This window comes from Anastrepha obliqua, chromosome 5, assembly GCF_027943255.1.
Source record: "Anastrepha obliqua isolate idAnaObli1 chromosome 5, idAnaObli1_1.0, whole genome shotgun sequence".
NCBI lineage: Eukaryota > Metazoa > Arthropoda > Insecta > Diptera > Tephritidae > Anastrepha > Anastrepha obliqua.
The window spans coordinates 75990137-76008459 of NC_072896.1; the positions used below are offsets into that span (position 1 = coordinate 75990137).

General features: G+C 33.4%; 1 protein-coding gene across 2 annotated transcripts in view; it reads left to right on the top strand.

Annotated features, from left to right (window-relative positions):
• The window catches only part of LOC129248014 (protein bunched, class 1/class 3/D/E isoforms-like), a 153122-nt gene that overhangs the window by 63036 nt on the left and 71763 nt on the right, over nucleotides 1–18323 (top strand). For both annotated transcript variants that reach the window (XM_054887415.1, XM_054887416.1), the window contains exon 2: nucleotides 6881–6932. In XM_054887415.1, coding sequence (XP_054743390.1) covers nucleotides 6881–6932 — 52 coding nt within the window. The remainder of the gene's footprint in view (nucleotides 1–6880; nucleotides 6933–18323) is intronic.

Sequence of the window (18323 nt, forward strand, 5' to 3'; positions counted from 1 at the left end):
AGAACGCAAAATTGAAATATTAAAAATGTTCACTCATACACACACGCATGTAAACAATATTTGCTGGTGTAGACTTTTATGTGAGCGCATTTAAAAAATGTATGCTTATTTTCACTTTTATCATTGCATTTATGAGTTCTGAGTTTACTTAAATTTAATTGCTTACTCGTCATTTGCTGGTTTTTCTGTTTTGTGGCGGAAGTTGTATATTAAACTGAAAATTACGTTTTAAAATGCACCAACGCATAATAAATGTTTATAAACCTCTGGTGAGGTGGAGCATCTGCCATTGTGTATCTGCATGCATGTTGCCAGCTTATTTATGAACACACCCCTTTGAAGGAAGGTAGTTTTTGTCAAATTTAGTTCACACCTGAAGTAAATATTTGTTTACCTTTTAAATTAAGAATATTTTTACCATATCATTGGTGGATTTTTGGGGCGAAAATTTGTTTAATCTAACGAATAATTCGAATAATCGAAGAAATATGTACATCGTTTATGTTTGAAATCTTAATTATACAATAAATGTATATATATATATATTTTTTTTTGCTTGCGACATCGTTCCTAGAAGATTAAGATTCCTCTTACCTCTTAAGTCAATTTTGTGACCCCAAAATTGTAAAAAAATCTGCAGTCCTGGGGTAAAGAAATCCATATTTTTTTGGGGTAAAAGAAATCAATTATTTTTGCGTAAAATTTTTGCGCAAATGGCTTAAAACTGTTTTAATTATGGTCGATCTACGACTACCCGGTCAACTGCGATTATTTCTATGTTTTTGTCGACATATTGTTTAACATCAAAAATTCCTGAACGGAATCGATGAAACCTAAATTGGACGTAATTAGCTGTTACGGTCTCGCCACAATAAACACCATTCACAATTTCTGTGGCTTGCATTTTCGTCTCTATCAAAGAAAAACAGTAAAATGTAACGAATTTTCTCTATGTTGAATTCCATTGTTCACACCCTGTAACTCACAACTGAATGAGATAAGCAAAAAGTAGCAAAAGAATTTGTTTAATATTAAATTGATATTAAATATAGTATTTCTCATTATTTTTTTATAAAAAGATAGTTCATTCAATGACATTAACTATATAAAACGAAGTTTAAAAATTCTAAAATATTCAAAAAAATTCAAAAATGTTTATCACAATTGTAAACTTTCTAATTAGAAATTTTTCGGGTACGCAATTTTGTAGCTCATTCAATTTCAGTACAATAAAGTGCAAAAATGAAGTCACTCGAAAGTCGCATTGATTTTTGGTAATTTTTTCCGCATTTTCATATAAAAACCGTTGTTTTATGATCGAAAATGCGAAAGACCATCACCAAAAAACAAAAAATATCAAAAATGAACTCAAACTTCACTTCAAACATGCACCCTATTCTACTGAAATTAAATGAACTACAAAACTACATACCGTAAAAGTTTCTAAAAGTACGGATCAAAAAGTTTAAAATGTTGATGAAATTTTTTAAAATTTTTGTTTTGGTGTTGATCAGCTCTCTCTCTTTATCTCTCTCTACAAATTCCCCCATGACTTAACAGCCGGAGTTACTCTCACAATTTTACTTCGGATGGCCAAACTTTGTAATCTATTATCCTTGAGTTTATGCCAAAATTTTTCTTATTCTTATTCACTATAGTCTATCCTTAAAATTAATTCGTTTTTTCCGTCTCTGAGCTAAGAATTTTCACTTATATTTAAGAGAAGTTTGGGTATTGAACGTTGCAAACCGCAGCTCAAAATGGGTATGTGATTATGCGAGAGATACGCTCTTGAACAATGGACTCAGTCAAACTCGAAATTAATTTAACATTTTCAACTTTAGACTTCGAGTGACTGATTTTACATACATATACTCGTATGTATGTATGTTGTCATCGCTCCATTATCATGTAAAATTTTCATGAACAATCTTTGGTGCTTTTTAAAATGTGTGTCATGACTTAATTCTACTATACACGCTGTAAAAAGCCTTGAAATTTGTTAAGCGATGTGTTTTGTCGCTTTTTTGTTTTTTTTTTTGGTTTCATTTGATAAGGCATCACTATTTGTAGTTTTGACTATTGTTCTTCTTTTCTATGCTTATGTTGTTGCTTTTTTATTTTTTTCATATACTTATATAATAAATTTTCGTGATTGGAAGGAAGATACTCTTTATTTTTATGTAAATATATTTTTATCACGATAATTTTTGAAGATTTTAAAATGCCGGGCAATCAACGAAATCCTGTTTATATTTCACTGGTTTCTTTATATTGAGGCTTGAATATTGTATGTCTACCTTCCATTTAAAAGCCAAATTTGAGAATGTTGTCAGTTCTACGAAAAAGTGAATGCTAATGCAGACATAAAATTCTCATACATTTAAATAGCTTTTTCATATTTTTTGTGGCATTAAACGGTCGCTCAGTCAAGGTTGTCTGTACAACAGACCGACTTTTTAGAATTCAAATTGATTTGCTTCTAGTACTCGTACAGCTAGCGATTTTTAAGTATTTTCTTATTTTTGTTATCTCAGCACATTATGCTGCCATTAAAATGGTTTCATAGCTGAGCTTCTAATAAAATTATAAGTGTGGGTACTCGCTTTAAGAATGGCCAACGCTTACTTTTTGATTGTAGCAATACGAATGAATGTAGTTTCGTATGTATGTATGCATGTAAATGATTTAGCTACACTTAGTAAAATGTACATAAATTAGCATATTTGAGTTATTGAGTTGCCGCTGCTCGGCATGCAAAGAAAAGTCATGAGTTAGCAGTCTTTGTACAACGATTGTACATATTTACCTGCATTAAGAATTTTTAGATTTTAAATTCTTTCAATTTTCTACATTCTCATTCTACATAGGCTGTAAATAGGTAATGCTTTGTGTTCACCGGTCAAGTTTAAAAGTTATCAAATTTTAAGTTTTATTTACGATTCCAATACGAAACTTTTGCTATAAAATATTTCATAAAATATATAAAAAATTATTGATTTTGAATGTTGTAACTTTCAAGAGTTGATGTATTTTGAAAGACTAAACAGTTTTTTATGTACATACAGCAATTTTTTCAATAAAACTACATACAATAAATGAATGCGAATAAGGAGCATTAAACCTACCAAGGGGCAAAACACGTCAAGTATATCCACCTATCATTCCTTCGATTTGAGTGTAATTTAGTGAATTTTAATTTCAAAATGTAAGTGAAATAATTCTCGGTTTAAGAGAAAGCAAAATAAAAGTATTTTTTCATAAAAAATTAAAAAAAAAAAATTTTGCCAAACTTTTTGATAATTTTTTTTTTTTTAATATTTAAAGTTTTGACATTTTTAATTTCTTTTAACTAAAACCCAAATAAAAGTTTGGTATTCTTTCTTCCTATGATTGAACTTGAAATTTAGAAATGTCGATACTTAAATGCTTATGAAGAGGTAAAATTTGATCTTGACTGCGCTCGTTATTGCGAGAATGCGTGAAGATACTTGAACAAATAAATAAATTTGCAACACACAACTTGGTTATATCGAGTTTCAAGTCTAAAAATCTTAAGTCTACTCTTGTGAGTGAAAGTAACTTGTCAGAAATTCTTTGTCCGTCATTAGGAATGGTTTCGCTTGTCGCTGATCCATAGAATTTCGCCAGTGTTCAACGAATTTCTTCTCCTCCCACTTTCTGAGAAATTCGTTAATGTGACCTTTGTAAGTCCACAGAAAGGTTCAAAGCCAATTCAAGTCATATTTGCCCTTTTCTTAGCTTACTTACTTAACTCGAAATCGTTGCTGTGCTCCTCCACTTGTTTAATAATTTTTTCGCAGATTTGCTGCAGTGCTCCATCCCTGTAATTATTCGAAAACACGTCTTCAGACTCACAGTTACTACCACGGGTCAATTGGTGAGCTCAGAAGAGTATTTCCGAGTGCTCCCTTTTTTATTTTAGAGCAGTTTTTGAAGGGGGTTTCCACATAAAAGCTTCTGAAAAGTTCATTTCAGTTAACTAACAGATTTTCTGGTGTTGTCAAAAAAATTGTTAGCTCCCCTTTTCCTTGGCAACACGCAATGCGCGCGCGGGAGCTTCTGTGCACTTAGTAATTCTAATTACCTTTTCGATTCCAGCACCAAACAAAAGGAACAAAGAATGATATCAAATTAATTTAAGATAATTTGGCAAACCTTCGCACACTTTGCCTCTCATTCCCTTGAACCTAATAATGCACCGTTAGTTAATGTGAAATTGAAACGGTGTGCCATTTTTACTTGTATTTTTCCCTTCTTTTATAAATTTATATATTTTTTTTATCCAATTTGCGCTCTCAATGCCACATCTCACGCTTCAGCTGCCAATTTATATTTGTATCTTAATTTCAAAAGCTATAATTTTCATAATTATAAAATCACAAGAAATTTTCGCAACAAATCACTAAGAAACGCTTGTGAATTACTTGTTTTTGACAAATTGAACATTTTGCCAAAAATTTTACGCCACTACGAATGAGTGATGGGATGCGATTGTTTCTCATTGCCATACAAACACGAAATCGCATGATTGGATTTAATGGTCGGCAATTAAAGCGATTGAAATGTGCTGCGAAATTTGTTAGTTGTGTGCTAGGAAACAAATTTAGTTGACCTTAATGCTGGATTTATCATTATTTATTTTGGTTAATTATAATATATCTGTATATATACAATATATTTTTTTGTTGTATTTCAATGATGAATTTATTAGTTAGTGACTAGTGGCAAGGTGTAAACATTTTTGAATTGGCAACAAGCAAAACATGCTTGAGGAAATATTGGCGAACATATGTGGAGAAGAGGATTTGGGAAACTATATATAATGTCAGCATTAAAATGTTTAATGAATGTAAATTTCCGTTGGGTCAAAAAACGACTATCCTATAAAAAAGCAACTAACCAGTTAAGCAATGCCATTATTTACGTCATTCCAAACATCGACCGCTGTCAGTAAATTTTTATAAAGGGAAATTATTTATATAAGTATATATACAGTAGACCGTACCGAAAAAAAAGTTCGCATGCACCCATTAATCTAAAGTATATTTGCAAGGCATCGTGAAACACGATTTTTTTTGTTTTTGGATATTTCGCCAAATCTTTGGTATTCAGTTGTCGGATCTGTGACATATCGATTTCGTTTTTTTTTTGTCTCGAGGAGAACTGTTTTTTTTAGTTCCAAAGTTCATTGGCCCCAAGTACTATAAACCGGTTTTGCACTTACCCATCAGATGTCAATTCCTACCACCCTAACGTACCATCCTAATGTCAGTAGATTAAAACTTGCGAAAAATCATTACATTTTTTGCTGTGGGTGTTTTCGATTCGAATGCAATTTCATTTGATTTTTTTTATTTTGGCCGAACCAAAGATCGTCTTTGTATTTATTTATGTTTATTTTTTAGATATTTCGTCATGTCTTCGGTATTTATAGTCGGACCTTGAAGTGTGATATTTAGATTTTTTTGTCTCGAGGAGAAAATTTTTTCTGTTCCCAAGTTCATTGGCCTATAGTACCCCACTTTAGTACTAACTCTCAACCAGATCTCAATTCTCACCGGCCTGGCGTACCATTTTAACATCAATAAATTAAAGTTCGCTAAAAGACGTTCATCTTTAAAGAAGTATTTCCATTCAAATGCAATTTTATTTAATTATTTTATGTGGCTGGAAGTAGGCGTTGCCTATTTATTTTTTAATTTTTTTAGATACTTCGCCATATTTTCGGCATTTATATTCATATGTGATCGTGTGATCGATGTTCATTCACCTCAACTACCTCATTCTTGTATTCACACACCCTATCTCAGTGTAACCCTTTCGCACCCGTTTCTAAACCTGTTGGCAAAAAAACTGTTTTTAAATGTTTTCCTTATAAATTAATATAATTAATAAAATAGAAAGTTGCTCCGAAGCAATTTTTATAAAAAAAAATTATAATCTTAGCAGTGAAATATATTTAAATTTCTGTATACTCTCACAGTTTCGATCTTTTTTCTTTACCCCATATCTACACCTTCTACTAAATGCGCCATAACATCCGTGAAATTTTTCTTTTGACTTTGTCCTATTTTCTCATGTAGGCACCTAATGACATCAAGCGAATTGGATCGCTGTATTCGTTCAATCATATGGCGCATTGAAATGGAAATTGAGTTGTTAAAATACAAAATGACAGCAGATGGTTTTTTTTGCTAGTCAATTGCTTTATTTTACAAAAACTTGACTGGACTTGACTTTAGCAAAATTAAAAAAAAAATTATAATTGTAAAAGTTATCGCTGTTTAATAGAAAATCTTGTGCCTGATCGAAGCTTTTTTTCAAAATTAACACTAAACAAAATCCCATATTTTGAAAATTCTGACTACCCCTAACCCCTTAACAGGAACTTGCGGCCTCCGCCTGACATTTCAGTTTGAACATGATCTAGTAATGTGGAGATGTGGGGTTACATAAAAATGCACAACGAAAAAAAGTGTCAAAAATCAACGCTAAATTTGGACCATTAGAAATTTGCACTTTGTTATACTAGAATTGAATAAGCTATAAAACTGCGTACAACATTTTTTTTTAAATTCGGAAAAAATTTGTATTTCTTAGTAAAAATATGCCACATTTTTATATTGAAACTTTGCTCTGGCTGGTTTTTTGTAGTATATAAAATATTTAAGAATAAAAAAAAAGAAATAATAAAAAAAAATTAAAAGTAAAAAAGAAAATAAGTAAGTACATGAGCAAAACTTGTTAATATGTTAAGCAATCTATTATAGCCGCTTTTTGGATTTTAAATATCATTTTTTAAATATTATATTTCAACCTCAGCTAATAAAATTTTTTGATCATTTTCTATTTACAGTGCATCTGGAACAAGTGCAGTTGCGATCGATAACAAGATCGAACAAGCTATGGTAAGTGGAAAGCAAGCTTTCCTAAATAAAAAATCAGTACAATTCGATTACGATTTTTTCAAAATATATAATATATATAAAATAATGTTTTGAGTGTAGCGGCCGAAAAATAGTTGTCTAATTTTGAAAAGGTTTAATTTTGACTACGCTTTTGTTTACAAATGAGGCGATACTTTGAAAACAAAATTTTTGTTTAAATCCCCATACTTCCGCTTCTTCTTAAGTCCCATCTGTTTTGCTCACTACAGAATTGTTTTTCAGTTAGCCACATTTTTTTGATTAGCTACTTATAGCAATTTAGTAATTTTGTTCTTATTATAATTTTTTTTTTTAATTTTTATTTCTTTTTAGAATTTCCTCATAATTTAGTATGCAAATACTTTTAATTTTACACCTAAAGCGCCAAAACATGTTTTTGTTTTCTTTCGCATGTTGCTCTATTTTCATTTTCATTCTTCAGCCACATTAGTTTTTTTACAAAGAAATTTCCACTGAAGCAACCACAAAAGGCAAATAAAAGAAGTGCCAAAGAAATATGTCTTCCTATTAAAAATTTATTGTATACAACTTGAAAGGAATGAGTGGCCGTAAAGAGTTTGCGTATTCGAATTTGACATTATGTGCCTTACTATTTCACATATCCACATGTGTATATATAATATGTACACATTAAGCAAACGGTAAATAAGAATGAATAATACTCGAACAAAGGTGGGCTGGGCTGTGGCTGTGGCTGGTGGCCTACCTAGCATAAATTATAAAAACAAATACACACGAACACATAAGCACACGTGCCCGCAGTATGTGTGATCTATTGTGTAACGCAACATATATTAATTTGAGTCAAAACAATACACTTGTACGTAGACTCACCCGACTCCCAACTGATGAGCCGCCTGCTGACAATCACACCTTCTGTGCAATGTAAAATGTTGACAATGCGACATTTTGATCGTTCGATTGTCATAATAAGTGACAATAACAATAGCAGCAACAACAGGTATCGTAAATATGTGCATTAAAAGTGCAGCCGGGAATAATTAATACACATCCATTCACGGATACCTTTGTATGTGGCGATGCTTGTGCAGGTTCAATTTCATAGTGGCTTTAGGGATTTGTCACGTTGCAAAACGATTTGCAAATGAGTTAATTTATTGAATTTATTTGAGATTCACTGAGAGTTGTAATTGAAAAAAATAAATAAATAAATAAAATGTTGGTACGAGGGTTGATATTTACTGTTCTGGCCTAAAAAAGAAAAAGTGAAAATTGCCGATTGAATCCGATTTTATTGTTTTTTTTTTTTTTCAAAATATTCTCCAAGATGATCTATGGGCTTTTTCATTCGTTTGAACCAATATTCGAAGCACTTTATCCAGTCGCATTTCCAGGGCGTTTTCTAAATTGTGTAGGATCCACCGCGAACACGGATATTTTCATATTTTGTAAAGGTAATCATGCGCAATCCTATTGATGCTCGTCATACTAATGTCCAAGGATGCCTTAAACTCTGCTCTTGTTCAAGCATTTCGTGCACAGCATCGATATTTTCGAGCACAAATACCGATATTGGGCAACCTTCATGGAATTCGTGGACCACAAAAAAAAATTACGTTGCTAAAGATGCTATATAATGATTTTAATTCATTGATGAAAATGTCTTCTTAATCCACGTCGAACATGATGAAAATTAACATTTTTACCGTTTAAACACGGTTTTTTTGCTGAGTTTAATTTTTCAAAGCCACTGTAAAACAACACTAATATGGCTAACACATCAAAATGTTCTGAGTACGTTTATGGCAAAATGTGTCAAACTTTCCAATGAGCGCTGACAGATGGCACTTGACAACACTAGAAGTGCCCAAAGCCAGAAATATTATATAAATATCAACCCTCGTATTTGATTTATTTGGTTTTCACTTGTTAAATCGATCGACTGGTTAAATCCTCTGTACAGCTGGGGTTGATGATTGCTACGCACAAATAAAGTACTGGCATTAAAATTATGCTATCGGCGTGCCAACTTAAGACCATCATAAAATCCCTGTGACTTTACGAAGCGATACAATTCTGGTATATATATGTGGGAAGAAATATTCCGCAAACCCCAAATGTTTACGAAATACTCCTCGAAGATTCAAATAATTGGAGGTTTGCACTTCGATCTACACATTTTTGGGGCCCTCTACACATCGGAATGTCTCATCCAAACCCAGTTTCTTGAACTAACCTGAAATAGAGCTGTATGTGCCTTTCTTCTGATCGCCCCAAAGCGGGAGTCTACTTCTTCTTTCCGCTACGGGATCGTATTCGGGAAGAAGGTGTTTGGGAGTTTCCGCGGATTGGTCGCAAAAACGGCAGCAATTGGTGAACTATATCCCTAATCTGTTCCTACTTTAGAATAGGCTTTAAAGCTGGAGTCAAAAGTTTGCACCCACGGCAATCTGTTCTACGTTACCCGAAGGAGCCGAATTTATATGCGACCACTTCAGCAGCGTTCGTCAAGCATCTTTGGGGAGTGTTTATGATGTCTTAATAACAACAACAACCCAGTCAACTAAGTAGCTTGGTCGGCGTCTTAAATAATTACCCACTAGAGCCAATTTTTGATCAAGAATGAGATTAAATCAGAAATCGGTACAGAAAGTGATGATTAACGAACCTAAAACTGATTTCGATTTCTTCTTCACGTCTTTCTTGGATATTAAGGATCAGTATTTTGTTAAAACCTAAAAGAAAAGTGATTAAAATCTAAATGCTACGCCTACATTTCTTCCATTATCGTGGCATTACTACGGACCAGTTAGTAATCTATGTATATACTATAACAAATTAACCTAACCTACCCTAACAAACTTAAGTACACCTTTTTCCTTCCTCTAACACTCTCTATATGAAGCTTCTAGAACAACTGAGCCTGAGAGCTTCTGAACCGTCCATAACTGCTGCTTTCCGCCACTTTTTCATCAATTAATACGTGCCATTTAATTTATCACTTCAGTATTTCGCATACAAATCAATTATAAACACATACTAATGCATACTTATATCATACTTACGTACATACGAATACGAATACGTTCAGTGTCTTTTATGAACTGAAAGCCCACAACTATAGCTACATTTGTATGTATGTACATCGTGCATACTCGTATGTGCTGACCACAAGCACCTAAAGTCCGTGATACGTTGCATTGTCAATCGAGGTTTTCCTTTCTTTTTTGTTGGCTGCACTTTTGGATTGCAGCCGGCGGCGTTGACTCAATTCCTCCGCACAACTGCTGTTGATGGCTCGCGCGGCACTATTCATTGCTGTGGCCACAGCCGCAGAAGTTGTTATATTGGTGTGTTTGTTGTGGTGCGCTTGCGGTGTTGAAAGCGTTGCCGCTAAAAATAGCTGCAATGAATTCGCAATCGCAATTTAATTTAGTTCATTGGCTTAAGTTGAGTATCTGTGTCGCCAACATCAACACCGATTGCAATTCGCCAACATTGTCGACTCATGGAACATTCAACCGTCGTCCATCCATCCATCCATCGGTTGGTCGATTGATTGTTGGCAGATAGGATTGCTGCTTAGTTGGTTGGGCGGCCAGCAGGCCATTGACGGCGCTGGTGATCTCCACGTCATGGCGCATTCGACTCATTCATATCGCCTATCTTTTTTTGCTGATGTATCGCATTCTGTCTTTCATTTTCATCCAACTTGTTCTGTAAATCTTACTTTTAAATTTATGATTTCATGTTTATTAGTTGATGCGAACAAGCAGCTGCTTGCTGCTGGCTAGTTGGCTGGCTGGCTGGCTAGCTGGCTGACTGTCTTCATCGTGACATGCCGCCTAGTTTGCTCTAAATCATCTGTTAGCTACCATTCAGTTTTCCGCAATTAAATGAATGACAGCCAAGCACCACCCATGTTTATTCGTTATTTAGAAAACAAAAGCACCAAAAAGTCTAAAACGAAGAGAAAAATCGAATTGTGCGACAGAACTTTCTCAATTTGCGCGCATTTCTACGAGTACATACTTTAAGACACATGCACATATAAATATGCATACATGCACATATGCGCAATTTCATACGTGTATTTATATTTGCTGCTGCGAAAATAAATGATTCTAGTCATGTTCGTATGTATTTCATCTGGGACTATTCAGTGCGCCGCTTCGGTAGCTTAGGTTTCAAACATTTGTAGTTTTTATATGGCATACGTTTTATATGGGATATGTTTTTATATGGGCGTAAGGTTTTTATTCATTTTATTTTGTTTCTATACGAGTGCTACTATACTTTGATTTTAATTTCTTCAATTATTTGCGTCGCTTCTCAAACTTGTTGTAAGCGGACATGAGTGTCACAAAATAATAAGAGAAATGGTGAATGTTGAAAATGTTAACCAAGACGAAAGGTGTTGCAGGAAAAAAATGCAAGGTATTTTTTTTGTCTATTTTATTATTATTTTTTTAGTTTCCTAAAAATCGAATTATTATTTTAAAAAATCTTAATAAGTAAAAATAATAATTCAGCATTTCGTTCATTGCTTTTGTGGTTTGTAGTTCGAAATGCACCCGTCGGAAAAAAGCTCATGCACTCCATGAGATTACGAATTTGGACATTTAATTTTTTAAATTTAATTTTAACGGCTTTTCAATCAAAATATATCTCCGACTTTAACTAAACCCATATGAATCAAAATTCTAAAGTTTGTTTATATATCATCGAAATTTCCAACCAATTTTAGTTATAATCCTTAGAAATTTTTTGTTATCAGTTTCCTTTACATTTTAGTAAAATAACAGGAAAATTGCCTCGAAAGTTGTTTATTGATTTTTAGCAATTTTTTTTTTTGTTGATGGTATTACGCATTTTTTGTATGGAGAAAAAGTTCCACTTCGTAAGCACTTCGTAAAAATTTGGAAATTTGAATGAAAATTTAATAATTTTTTCTGAATTTTATACTAAAGAAAGGTGGAATATTGATGCGTTTGGCTTTTGCTAAAGAACGCACTATATTTTGATCAAAAATTAATTAAAATTAAATCACATAAATTAAATGTAAAAATTATCGTAATCTTGTCTGAAGTAACGCAGCAATTTGCCATAGCTCAAAAACAGTGAAAAAATCATGTCAAATATGCAGCATTCAGCTTCATTTGGCAGAATCTTTCTCGAAGATGATTAAAACGCACAACGTTAGCAGCGTAAGGAGTCCAAAAACTTGTGAAATGCCTTTGAGGTTAATTTATAAGAAAAATATGTAAAAACAGTCAAGAGAGTGCCTGGGGCTGTTATTTTTCTAAAAAATAGACAGGAAATGAAAAAAAAGAAATTCTTAATCACAGATTGTCTGTTTTTGTCTATTCTTTTTGTTTGTCTATTCTTTTTCCAAAAAAGGATAATAAATTAGAAAAAAAACAAAATTATATAAATTTTTAATCACACAGAGTGCCTGAGTTTTTTTTCGACGAGTGCACATAAGCAGAAAATTAGTGCCAAATCGAATTAAAAAAAAATATATTTGTTGTCTAGTGTAATTTCATATATGTATATATTTATATATTCGACGCTTACTCTCCTTATTGGATATTTGGCCGAGCTCCTTCTGCAATTTGTGGTCTGCGTCTTGATGTTGTACAAAAAATGGAGGAACCTACAGTTAGATTTTTCAGGAGTTTTCGCATAGTACACATTCATTCGGAGGTTTGCCATTGCCTGCCGAGGGACGACCGCTATTAGAAAACACGTTCTAACATTTTGTTATTCATGCAGTAGCTGGTGTGCCCAATTTTTAACCTATGGTTTCAAATCATTGGAATAATTGCAAACTATAAAGTGGCATCGAACAAAATTGCGAATTAAAAGCCTCTAAAAGCCTTGAGGAAAAATATTTTTTTTAATTCATTTGGTTGCACACTTAAAAGACAAACATTATTTATAGCTTTAAAGTTGCCGGTGTTCATCCAAAATATTTTAGGGCTTTTTCAAGTACCACGTGCATACATGATGAATTAAAATTTTTTTAATTTCTACATACATTTTCATAGTAAATAGTGAATTTTTCGCATTTTTGCCTTTTGCATTTCATATGCGGCCTAAAATTGTAGGTATGCCCATTTAGTTATCACGGGAAAAGCTCAGTCTAAACCTGTTGATGCTGCATATATGTATTGCTGCTGCTCTTCTTGTAATGCCTTGTAATGCTTTGAACAAGAAACAATAAATTTTTGTTTGATTCTTTCTTACATGCTTTGTTTAGTTTTCACTTCTTGTCGCACAGCTTTTGCTTTTCGAAAGTTAGCCGCAGAATTTTGATGCACCCAGCAATGCTGTTTTACCTTATTAAGTTGAAGCAAACTTGATGCCAGCATTCCTTTTTCACAATTTTCAGTTGCATGCATATTTATGTGACATATAAACGTCTTCGCGAATCAGTTGTGCATCAAATATAATTTTTTTCTTAGTGAATGTATTTTGCGTTTATTTTCATTTGTCTTTCTAACAGGATGCGCGCGAGTTGTTACTTTCACATCTACAAGTTGCTATTTTTCTTACATTCCATATACTTAAGTACACGGCTCTGGCCAACTTATTGGCAGCTTAAGAGTATAGGGACTTCATTTACGAATAACTCTAGATTTCTATTGGATATTAATCGCATATTTTGGCTTTATCCATTTTCCCAACATTTCAATAAGGACTACCTTAGCCTCGCAGTCGCGGAAGTAACAACTTTTAGTGAAAAAAATAATGTGTTTTGTTTTATTCTTCTAGAGCAAATATTTTGTATGCTGCTCTTTGCCTATATAGAAATGCATTCGTGCTGATCCCTACGATCATCAATTCGGCACATTGAAATAGCATTAAAGAGCTCAATTTTGCAGTCGTACATCGTCGGCTGCACCATAGGAAGGGTATATTTTGTGTCCTACGCTGTCGTTGAGCGTATGGCAACAAACGTATGATTTTTTTTCCGACGTAAGTCTGTTTATTTGCGTTTTAACTGAAGCTATCAGTTGAGAACTCAGCGAATTTTTTGCAACTCCATTCTTAAAACAGATTCCTCTTGCGTAAAATTGTACCATATAATTCTTATCTACTTCACAATCCCCGACCCTAACTTCAAGAAAGATTTTACGGTGGGTTTTCTACCAAGAGTCGAATGGAGGAAAAGGGAGGTGATTGGTAGACTTGATGTCGAAATCTATACTGACGGTTCTAAGATGAACTGTGGTGTCCGAGTTGACCTCTATTCGGAGCCGCTTTACTTATCCGAATCAATCCGACTTCCTGACTATGCTAGCGTGTTCCAGGCAGAACTTTTTGCTATCAAAGAAGCATGCAAATCTCTAAAGCACTACAAAGAAATTAGAGCAAGAGTGGCTATCTTTTCAGACAGTCAAGCAGCTATCAAAGCCTTTAATTCCAATTGCTTTTTATCCAAACTAGTTTTACAGTGTAGAGAGGAACTAGAATTGCTTGGCCATTGGCTTAAAATTACTCTGATATGTGTTCTCGGTCATAGGAATATAGAGGGTAATGAAATAGTAGACGAGTTAGCAGGAACAGGTTCGGCCTAGACATAACAGAGGCGGTAGTAGTTCCTATCCCATTCAACACAATAAAAACATCCATTGTTTCACACTACGATGCTTTAGCCGAAAGAAGCTGGAAGAAATTAAGTGGATGTCTACAACAAGAATAACATGGCCTTCGTACAACATACAGAGAACGAATTACCTGTTAGATGCTCTCGCCTAAGTATCTCACATATCACTGCAACCTTTACAGGTCACTGAAAAGTAGGGGATCATGCAAGTCTTTTCAACTATATCCAGGTCTAGCTAGAGCAAGACTCTGCTCTTTCGGTAAGCCTCTCTTACAGCAAATTAATGAAATCTCAGGCATAGAGATAAGAAGTTTGTTGCTATACGAAATGGAGCTGATTCCAAAAAAAAAAAGCAACAACAAGGCATCACTCGAGAACATTCCTAATCTAACATTCTTTTCCCTCTGGACTCTCCCTGTGGAAACAACATTTCTCTTGGGTCTACCATTAAATAAAATTGACCATGGCGACCATGATTTCATTTCATAATTTTTCTTCTCATTATTATTTAATTTTATTTTTGTACAAAATTTGAAACTCTCTCTTGTATTATAAACAGTTTTTTTATAAAAAAGTAGAAAAAAAAAATAAATAAATAAATAGTCAGTCATATGGGTAATGTGAATTCGGAGTTCAAGTTTTACATATATCATATAATATTTAGACTCTTGTTTTACTCAACAAGGCCCATGAGAAAAATAACATCACTTCCTAGATATTTCTAGTTAATTCTTTTTTGTATCGCTGTGTAATTAACCAGTTACCAGAAACTGCACAAATAAATGTCCGATTGGGAAGGAATAAATGCCATAATATTGCTGGTCAAGCTCTTTCTCGAATTTGGGTTTTGCAGCAAATGGAGGCAACTATGTTTTTTTTGTTCCTATGTTTTTAGAGGCCTTATGCTCCAATGAGATATAAAGGAAGCGAGGTTATGATGATGGTTTTCTGCCGCATCCGATCGTCAGATTGGGTTTATAAGAACTTTTTATGGCCGACAAACAATCGAATAAGTAACAATTATTAGAAAAAAAACTCTTTTGCATATGAAGTAAGCACACACAAACCAATTCAGCTTGGGTGGCTACAGAAATATAATATAAATAAATATTTTGGTGCTTAAACTAATAAATACTATACATAAATAGATTCCTTTGAAATGTATAGATAATGACCGCACATCGTCTTTTAAAGTCGAAACGAACATTTTCAAGAGTCAAATTGCTTATCAGCATTTTCGCCTTGCTAGCTGGATGGAGATTTCTAAAGGTATAGAGCTAATCTGCAGCACTGAACAATTACTCACTACACGCAACGCAAATGATGGCTTTCAAAACAATATTCAAAAAATTGGAAAACTAAACAAGAGAAAATTTTACAAATTTTTTTTTTTTTAAATTGTAAGAAATTTTGAGCCAAAGCTCGTTTTTTTTTTGCCATCTGAACCAAAACCGAACTAAACTCTTGTTGCCGAATATGGTCGAAGTCGAAGTTCCTTCGGTCGTTCTCTAGAAATTGGGTTGCATTATTAGTAAACCTTTACCTTATAATAACAGAGAGCTTTAAATGTTGTCAATTAGTTGAAGCTGCATTTATTGCCATATGGCTCAGACTTGTGACTACTTGTGTTTGCTCAGTAAGAGTTGACACTTAAATTTTATTTTTCATTTTCGTGCTATCAAATTTGATGATCCCATTATAAAATCGCATCAATAAACTCAGCTCTTATCGGCTCTTCACATTGAGTATTTACTGGCCTTTATCAGCAACGAAAACCTTAGCAGCCAATCAAATGACTGATTGAGCTCAACAATAAATTCTATTGTTTTGCTTTTGGCTGGTATTGAAATGAAATTTATTATTTTACAGCTTTATTTGTTGTAAATAAATTTGTATATAAAATTAGTATATGTACTCGTAGTAATCAATTTGATTAGAACACTTGTTGTTTTTTTTTTTTTGTTTGTGCTCTAATCTTCTCAATTAAGGCCAAATGAATACAAATAAGCGCTATGAGTTTATAAAGTGTTTGAAGCATTCTCAAAAAAAAATGGGGGTACGAGGGTTGCCTAATAATGGAAAAATTATTATTTGTGATTGAAAATAGTTTCATTGTTTTTCAAATTATTTTCCATGATGATCAATGCGCTTTAACATTCGTTTCAATCAATTTTCTAGGCACTTTGTCCAGTTCGATTGCAATAAAACTAAGACATGCATTTTGGTTCTTTTGGAGACGAGAATCTTTGTGGTCTACTTTTTACGTGAGAGCACAAACAGAAATCATTGAGTGCCAAATCAGTACTGTGCGGCGAATGGTCTATCAATTTGAGGATTTCGTTGATTAAAAATTCTTTTATCAACGTCGACTTATGAGAACTCGTGTTGTCTGGGGTGAAGAATGCTTCAGAAGTCTTTTTGTTCTTTTTGCGAATCTCGCCAAATACTTGTGGCAAAAAAGTGATTGTATACCTTTCCGAATTGACCGCTTTACGTTGTTCTAATGCCATCGTAGTTACATGGCCATTAATACCGCGAAAAAGCCGACCATTTGTTTTCACGTGCTTTGCGTGCAAATAATTTTATGTTGGATTTGGCTCATCTCGAGAATACCAAAACAGTTGATGGTGATTTAGCTCGTATGCGTGCACGTATGAGTAATCCAAGATTCGTCACCTGACGTTATATTCAGCTTTTGATACCATTGCGTTTTTTGAGAATTTTCATACATTAATCCATACGAGATTCTTGTTGAGCATTAATAAACTGGATGGGAGCACTTTGCGCAGAGCATCGATACTTTCTCGCATAGCAACTGATTATGGATGGCCTTGCCGTAATTCGTCGGTGAGCGAACAGGGAAGACGAGATAATCCATTGCGCTAGTTTATTACTGTGCTCGCCGAATAATGATTTTAGTTTTTGGATGCATTTTTGTCTTATTAATTCACGTCGAAAATTGTGAGAAATAATCCCATGAAAATGTTTACATTTTAAGTCCATTTTTTTTGCCGCGATGAATTTGCGTTTATGGTAAAATATGTATGTCAAACTTTCCATCAAACATCAAATGGCGCCTGGCAACACTAGATGTGCCCAAAAGCAGAAATATAAATAGCAACACTCGTATTACAGGAGATTACTGAACTTGTATGAAGCATTTTAACTATAAGGAGTTGGTTTTTATTTCAATCCATGCTAATCACTTCATCTAGAAAGATCGGCGTAAGAATATTTAATTTTAACCACCTGTGAAATACTTTGTATTTCTACAAAAAATATTAAAATAACATCTTATAATTTTTTTATTATTTCTTCTTATTTTTCCAAATTTTCAAAAAAAAATATCAAAGTCTCCAAATATTCGGCCTACAACTGTCAATCAAGTTTTTCTTGCCTTTTTTCGTTTTTTTTTTATCAAGGCAATGTTCTTTTACAAAATTTATATTGCTTGTCTTGCCTTACAATTTGTTCAACTGTTATCGTCAAGAAATTATCAACGACACGCAAATGCGTAAAAATCACCAACAACGACACCGATAAATAAGCCAAATAAGGAGGCACGACCATAACTACAAAGTATCATATAGTCGTATGTGTGCTTTCTGGACTTTTTATATACACATTGTTGATATTATTTTTATTATTTTCGTTATTTTCATTTTAATAATTTGTGTATTTACATACATATAAGTACTTATAAGTGCTACTATTTTTACACACCCACTTTTGTGCTCGTTACACACTTTGCTGTAACCGTTGAGTGCCGCATGGAAAAC